Raw genomic sequence first — 8546 nt, 5'->3', positions numbered from 1 at the left:
TATATATATATATATATATATATATATATATATATATATATACAGGCCGGATGTAAAGCGCACATGCGCATCGGCTTAAAGTGCACACGTCCCTCCGTTCGCCACCGTTTGGTGCCGACGACGCGTCTCCACCCCAGCGAACTTCGGCAGAGTTGTTTAAAACCCTTAAAAGCCTCCACCCCAGCGGACTTCAGCGCCTCCACCCCTTAACAAGCATCTTTGTTTCTTGCATGGGTGAAGATTGCTTAAAAGAAATTCTTGATGATGCCATAGTGAATGAGGGAAACATTGAGACAGCAGTAAACGTGGCCGATCTCGCAAAAAGATGTTTGAGGTTAAAAGGGGAGGAAAGGCCTACCATGAAAGAAGTCGCCATAGAGCTAGAGGGACTGGCAATTATGGCAAAGCATCTGTGGGGAAAGAATGCTAAATTCTGTCCGGAGGAGAATGAGTACCTGCTTGGTTCACCTACTTCAGACAGTTATGACATGGATGCTAGAAGAGGTGATCACAATTCTAGTGGTTTAACCATTGGTACGACTACAGTGTATGACAGCATGCAAATCCAGATGTTGATTCCACATGGTAATGGACGATAGTTAGTTGGGGTGTTCCTTAAGATACCATGCATTGTTGTAATCCTTGTTTCATTTTTATTAGTGCCTCGTTAAATAAGTGTATGTAAGCATACTATTAATTTGATACATGTAAATTAAGTGTGGTCTTATATGTGTGTATATATATTATATGTATTTATATATGAATGTGTTGTTTTGAATTCTTTCCCTGCATTTTGAACTCTATGCAATTTATCAAGCAATCAGGCATATAACAGTATTCATCGATTCTAGAAAACATTTTATGCTTAATTTCAAAACATACATCCAAATCAAGGCTTTAGACTATCATCATGAGCAGGCATATTCCTCTGGATTAATTGGCTAAACAAAGTTTATCATTCTAGCAATAGTGAGGACTTACAGATATCAAGTAATAGGCAGTTGAACTGGGAGCACATACTGGAATCAGACAAGTAAGTTGGACCGCCCCCTTCATCTCAAACAGTATAAGTGAGCGTGCCTGCAAACTGAAAAAGCAATCCATGTCAAAATAACGTCTTTTTAACAATGAAGATGATATGACAACAGAAGCCATGCAATTTACAGATTTTAAAGCTTCCCCGTTCAATCTAATGAAGATCATGGACAAATAGAGCCCAACAGTGTTACAGTACATCAGTGCTAGTGGTATTTTAGGGAATTATATGTTCACGACTTCACAGAGTAACTGTGAAGGAAAACTACAACCACCAGAGCTTAAGCCCCAAAGCAACAATAATGTTACACATTTTCAGCCTAACCGGGACAATAAACCTTAGCTGGTAAGATCTAGTGAAGAATTACTTGCTCATTTATTAAAAGTGTCTACCCAAAACCAAAAATAATAATAAAAAAAGAAAAGAAATCATGTTACAGGCCTAAGCCACTCAAGGAAAGCTAAAGAACAACTTGACTAAGGGATAGTTCGCGACTACTACATATACAACCAAGTGCAGTGATAATGCAACATCCGAAAATGTGAAATGAAGTTACTCATGTACATGTCATGATGGGTACACAATCTATGATAAGAACAACGATCTTTGCGTCAAAAATCTTGATACTTCCATACAAATTACAGTGGGTATGTATTGATAGCAATGTGATTTACAATTTTAAATATGAGCTTCCGCAGTAGCATGTTATTATTTATTAAAGACTGTAATTCTGTAAACACAATATACATATCTGATAAAATTCAAAAAGATAATCCGTTGTGATTTTTCAATTGTATACAGGTATCATTTTCAGCTTCTTGGTAATGCTGGTTGGAATTTCATGGATGTATTGGGTAGTGAAGAAAAGGAAGTTCATCAAATTCAAGGAGAAGTACTTCAAAGAAAATGGTGGCTTACTGTTACAGCAACAACTTGCTACTCAGGTAATGGAGGCAACAAAAGTCTATACAACAAAAGAACTTGAGCAGGCTACAAACAATTACCACAAAAGTCAGAGTTCTTGGTGAAGGAGGCTACGGAACAGTTTACAAAGGATTTATTATCAGATAACAAAGAGGTCGCAATTAAAAAGTCCAAAACTTGTGCCCCAACACAAACAGATCAGTTTGTAAATGAGGTGATTGTCCTTTCTCAGATAAACCATAGAGATGTAGTGAGGCAATATATTAGGTTGTTGTTTAGAGTTCATTAGTCATGGCACCCTTTTTGAACACATTCATAAGAAAAGATCAACTCTTTTATTGAGTTTTAAGATAGCAGCAGAAACTGCAGGAGCACTAGCATACTTACATCATTCAACTTTCCGCACTAGCATACTCTTTATGTGATTCACGGCTTCCATTTTGTACACTAAACTCAAAGAAAGGTATAATTTGGTTGTGATTTTAATTATATGCAGGTGTAAGTATAGGCTTGTTGGTTATATTTGTGGGAATTTCATGGATATGTTGCGGAATAAAGAGAAGACAATACACTAAACTCAAAGAAAGGTATTTCAAAGAGAATGGTGGCTTATTGTTACTACAACAACTCGCTAGTCATGGAGGCACTGTGGAGACAACAAAAATCTTTTCCACAGAAGAACTTGAGAAGGCAACAAACAATTACCACGAGAGTAGAGTCCTCGGAGAAGGAGGCTATGGAACAGTTTACAAAGGAATTCTACCAGATGACAAAGTGGTGGCGATAAAGAAGTCGAAAGGTGGTGCCCCGACCCAAAGTGATCAGTTTGTTAACGAGGTGATTGTTCTATCCCAAATAAACCACAGAAATGTGGTGAAGCTACTTGGTTGTTGTTTAGAGACAGAAGTGCCTTTACTAGTATATGAGTTCATCACCAATGGTACTCTTTACGAGCACATTCATAAAAAAAGATCATCACTGTCATTTGAACTACGAATGAGGATAGCAGTTGAAACGTCAGAAGCATTAGCATACTTGCACTCCTCAACTTCAAATCCAATCATACATAGAGATGTGAAAGCAGAAAATATTCTGCTAGATGATAGTTATACGGCGAAAGTGTCAGACTTCGGAGCTTCAAGATTGGTTCCATCAGGTCAAACTGAAATACAAACTCTAGTGCTTGGGACCTTCGGTTACCTAGACCCAGAATATCTGCAATCTAACCAACTAACAGAAAAAAGTGACGTCTACAGCTTTGATGTTGTCCTAGTGGAGCTACTAACAAGCATAGTGGCACTATCCAAGGGCAAATGCTTAACAAGCATCTTTCTTTCTTCCATGGGTGAAGGTCGCTTGAATCAAATTCTTGATGATGACATTGTGAATGAGGGAAACATTGAGACAATAAAGAAAGTGGCTAATCTTTCAGAAAGATGCTTGAGGGTAAAAGGGGAGGAAAGGCCTACCATGAAAGAAGTAGCAATGGAGCTAGAGAGAATGAGGATTACATCAAAGCATCCATGGGGAACTAAAGTTGATTTCTGTCCCGAAGAAAATGAGTACCTGCTTGGGTCACTTGATTCAGATGCTTATGTTTTGGATGTTACAGGAGGTAATGGTAGTTCTAGTGGTTTTACAACCGGTACAACCTCAGGGTATGACAGTATGCAAATACAAATGTTAATGCCATATGGTTATGGTTCCGGTGACGGAAGATAGTTAAATGGCGTATTGCTTCTTGTGTATGTATTATGTATTCTTTAGGAGTAGTTTTTGAATATAAGCAGTTTCTCAGACAATAAAATCGTATTTTAGCACACTGTAAATGTTAAGTTCAGTGTGGTCTTGAGTGTTTGCTCCCTGGTTTTGTACTTGGTGCAATAGCAAGATGGAATGCATTGCACTGTTTAGGAAATAAAATTTCAAACAAATGCAAAATCAATCACTATCGTAATTTTGGTTATTTCTAGTTTTCTACTATTAAACAGAACATTTCAACCAGACAAGTAAAAGTTGCAGTATATTCTGATTTCCACTTACAGACAGGAAAGAGGAAAAAGAAGTAGGAGAAACATGACCAATATGTATTACTGTATGTTTTCCAAATTAAGATTGGAATGGACTAAATCTTAGTTAAATATATCAAACCACTCGTGCTTGACTTGGGACGCCAATGACTATTAGTCCAGTATAGAAGGGACGACCCAGCACAGCATACCAGATCAGATTAGACATTGGATCCTTGGAAATTTAGTAGTCTAGACTCTAGACAAGAAGACATTTCTAATGAGCCACCGCGTCCATACTTGGTCTTCCAATGCTTATAAAAGAACAGGCGATCAAGCACTTCCTTTCCTCATAACAAACACAATCTGTGGCGCCATGGCCTTTCATGTGATCAAGAAACTCTCTTTGCTACAAGCAATTCTTGCTGTATTAGCGGCCACTGCAACAGCTGCAGCGGCTGATCAAACGACTCTCCTGCCTCAAGCCCTGCCCGGCTGCCTGGACCACTGTGGTAACCTGTTAGACAGACTCAATCTTCTCCTAAAACTGAGCCATCTGATTCTCCTTCCATAAAGAATTCATAGCTGTTTTGATTCTATGCTATAATTACATATCAATGCTATCATTTGTATTTACTGTTTTCCATACCTAGAGTCTAGCATAGCTACTATATATCTGTACAATTGTAATATAGTAGATCAAGGGAAATCACTTTCCAAACATATTGAGCTTGACTACCATTATGTTCGTGAAAAAGTTGCTCTTGGAAGTCATCGAGTCTGCTTTATTCCCTCCATTGATCAACCAGCTGATTTACTCACAAAACCGCTCCACAAAACCCGGCACCTTCTTCTTTCGAACAAACTTGTCCGTCCAGAGCCGCCAAGTTTGAGGGGGGATGTTAGACAGACTCAATCTTCTCCTAAAACTGAGCCATCTGATTCTCCTTCCATAAAGAATTCATAGCTGTTTTGATTCTATGCTATAATTACATATCAATGCTATCATTTGTATTTACTGTTTTCCATACCTAGAGTCTAGCATAGCTACTATATATCTGTACAATTGTAATATAGTAGATCAAGGGAAATCACTTTCTATATAACCTCACAATTCCATACCCGTTGGCATTGGTGACGGTTGTTACCTGCGACCGGAGTTCAATACTACTTGTTATGGTCTCAACTCGGCATATTTCAACACCACCACTGGTGCAAGATTCATGACTCACATATCCCTTGAAGGGGAGTTGCAAATAATTCAAGAAATAGCTTATGATTGTTACAATGACATGAACGAGCCCTTGTTCAGCAACAACCCCTCGCTCTCGCTGCCTACTCCTTATACAATTTCCGATACCAAAAACAAGTTCATTGTGGTTGGTTGTGATGCTTTAGCACTATTTCAAGGCCACCGGGGGGATGAGAACTACACGACCGGGTGTATGTCAATATGTGACGACAATGTTGGCAGTGCTAATGCATCTTGCTCTGGTATTGGGTGCTGCCAAACTTCCATCCCTAGTGGTCTTCAGAGTCTTGGTATGAAAGTGAGTAGCTTTTACAATCACTCGTACATAACAAGCCACTGCGGCTATGCCTTGATAGTGCAAGAAGAAAAATTCACATACTCTGGGAATAAAAGCATTACAGATCTATTAGGCATTGAACAGCTTCCAATGGTTGTTAACTGGGGAATTGGAGATGCCCCATGTGATGCAGCTGAAAAGAAGCTGGATTATGCATGCAAGAAAAATAGTGAGTGTGTCAACCGGACCATCACTATTGGGTCTGGGTCGTCTGGTTACTTTGGCCAGTGCTTGCCAGGTTATGAAGGGAACCCATATCTTCCAGATGGTTGCCAAGGTAATCAATCTATAGTTCTACACACACGTACACCTATATCAAAATATCAAATATGAAAATCCCATACAACAATATATGATTGGAAAGTAAAGCTGAAAATCGAGAATGTACATTATACATAAGTGATATATATATATATTATTTTTTTTTGGTAAATAAACGAGTATATTAAAAGAAAAAGGGAGGGCAAGCCCAGTACAACCGAAGCCAAAGGCAAAGAAGCTACAGAACAACAGAAACCAAGCTAACCAAAGGAAAGCAAAACAAAACCTGAAAAAGGAACAAAGAAATAAAAGACTAAGAGGCATCTAAGCTCCACTTTCCAGCAATATATCTATTAGTAATGGATGGCTTAAACTTGATGGAAATGAGTCTACATCTGATCATGGAAATAATATTCTTGAGAACCACAGAAGGAGCACATCTTTCATTTCTAAAGATACGATTATTCCTCTCTTTCCAAATGAGGTAAACAGTAACAGAAAGACCGAGTTTTTTGATGGTAGAAGAGAGAGACTTACCTCCCCACCGAGTATATTCCCATAAGTGATATATATCATATGGTATTCTTTTCAGATATTGATGAGTGCGAGGCTAACCCCTGCAATGGACTGAATGGAGTATGTCTAAATACACCAGGGAATTACTCTTGTTTATGTAGCAAAGGCTACAAAAACAATGGCCCGAATGGAAAGTGCATCAAAGACAATTCCAGCAACCGTCTCCTGCTTATAGTTCTTTCGTTGGGTATGCACTTAATATACTCTTCCTAGTCTACTGACCTCTTTGACTTACACTTTCCTAATCCCTCCCATATGAGGAAAATCATTACCAATCGAACTTTCACCTCAGGAAATGGTTCTATGCAAATATAAGTTATAATGACTGTTGACCTCTATATGTGCAGGTATTTCTGTAGGTCTATTTGTGATTTTATTAGCTGGAAGTTTATGGATGTATTGGGGACTGAAGAAAAGGAAGTTCATAAAACTAAAAGAGAAGTACTTTACAGAAAATGGTGGTTTATTGTTACAACAAAAGCTCACTAGTCAAGGCGGATCTGTTGAGACAACAAAACTATTTACTGCCGAAGAACTTGAGAAGGCCACAAACAATTACCATGAAAGTAGAATCCTCGGCGAAGGAGGGTATGGAACAGTTTACAGAGGCATATTACTAGATAACCGAGTGGTTGCAATAAAAAAGTCCAAAGTTGGTGCCCCTACTCAAACGGATCAGTTTGTTAATGAGGTTATTGTTCTTTCTCAAATCAACCACAGAAATGTAGTAAGGTTATTAGGTTGTTGTTTAGAGACAGAAGTCCCTTTACTAGTATATGAGTTCATAACCCAGGGCACTCTATTTGAGCACATTCACAAGAATAAGGGTAAAGGGTCATTACTTTCATGGGAACTCCGATTGAAGATAGCATCAGAAACTGCAGGAGCATTAGCATACTTGCACTCCTCCACTTCCACACCAATCATTCACCGGGATGTGATGACAATGAATATAGTGTTAGATGACAACTACACAGCCAAAGTGTCAGATTTTGGAGCTTCACGTTTCATTCCTATCGATCAGACTCAACTAGCAACATTGGTGCAAGGGACATTTGGATATTTGGACCCTGAATACTTGAGGGTAAAAGGGGAGGAAAGGCCTACCATGAGAGAAGTAGCCATGGAGCTAGAAGGAATGATTATGACAAAGCATCCATGGGGTTCTGCAGGTCATAACTTCCCAGAAGAGACTATGCACTTGCTGGGATCACCTAATACTTTCATGGATTACATTGTCAATGTTGATGGCGATGGTGGTCCTGGTACAACCAGTGGGTGTGACAGCATGCAACTCGAATTGTTAAATTCATATGCTGATGGGCGATAGAGTTAATAGACTGTATAATAGTAATGCAGTGTTTTAAATGTAAACCTTTATCAGATTGCGTGGTGTTTAAATGTATCTTTTCTGTGTGTGTGTATAAATACGAAGTTAATTAGGTCTCTTATATATGCACTCTCCAAAAGAATTTACCCAACACTCAACCCCCATTCCACATATATTAAGTGCATATATTGAACAGATTACCATCCCATTATATTCAAGTGCATGCAAGGAGTAGAAATCAATACAAGCAACGCATTGATAGTACTAGTTGTATGGGTTACTTTGTCATGCAAAGGCAAGAAGGCAAAAACAGTATTGATTCTCAAAACAGTCCATCGTAGTTTATAATTCTAGTGACAGTGAAGGACTTACAGATATCTAGTTGCCAGTTGAATTGGGAACACGAATTCAGCAGAGGACACAGGTAAAGTTTTGTCCTTTGTAAATTTCATCATACATAATCCTTGTAAAGAGAGTTGAAAAACTCGAAACCATAGGGGGAACACATTTAGAAATGATACTGGAAGCGGGTGACGGAAGTTACGGGTTCGGGTTCGGGTTGCTTTGGGTGGGCCCGGGTGGCGGATGAGCGTGGGGAAGAAGACGATGATGGGGCTGGCACCTGGGAGGAGGAGTAAGTCATGGCGTTCTACTGAGGAAGTGAGTTGCTTCGCGATTCTCTTTTCCAGCCTGCGTAAGGCCCGCTATCCTAGGTTCCGCCTAGACGAACTTGGGCTCCGCCTAGCCCGTTTAAACCCGATTTGCTTATGTTTTGCTAGGCCCAAGTTTTCTATTTGGGCTTGTCTTTCATTCTTTTTTCT

General features: G+C 39.1%; 1 protein-coding gene across 1 annotated transcript; it reads left to right on the top strand.

The window, feature by feature from the left end:
* Nucleotides 1-230: 230 nt before the first annotated feature.
* LOC101296538 lies at nt 231-7725 on the top strand. The gene is made up of 7 exons (XM_004309541.1): nt 231-598; nt 965-1033; nt 1838-1980; nt 2457-3626; nt 5215-5835; nt 6412-6582; nt 6743-7725. Exons 1-7 carry the CDS (start codon nt 231-233, stop codon nt 7723-7725), a joined length of 3525 nt encoding a protein of 1174 aa, XP_004309589.1.
* Nucleotides 7726-8546: the final 821 nt, after the last annotated feature.

Source organism: Fragaria vesca, unplaced genomic scaffold, assembly GCF_000184155.1.
Source record: "Fragaria vesca subsp. vesca unplaced genomic scaffold, FraVesHawaii_1.0 scf0512971, whole genome shotgun sequence".
NCBI lineage: Eukaryota > Viridiplantae > Streptophyta > Magnoliopsida > Rosales > Rosaceae > Fragaria > Fragaria vesca.
Note: the sequence above shows the minus strand (reverse complement) of the source record. Positions and strands in the feature narration are given on the sequence as shown.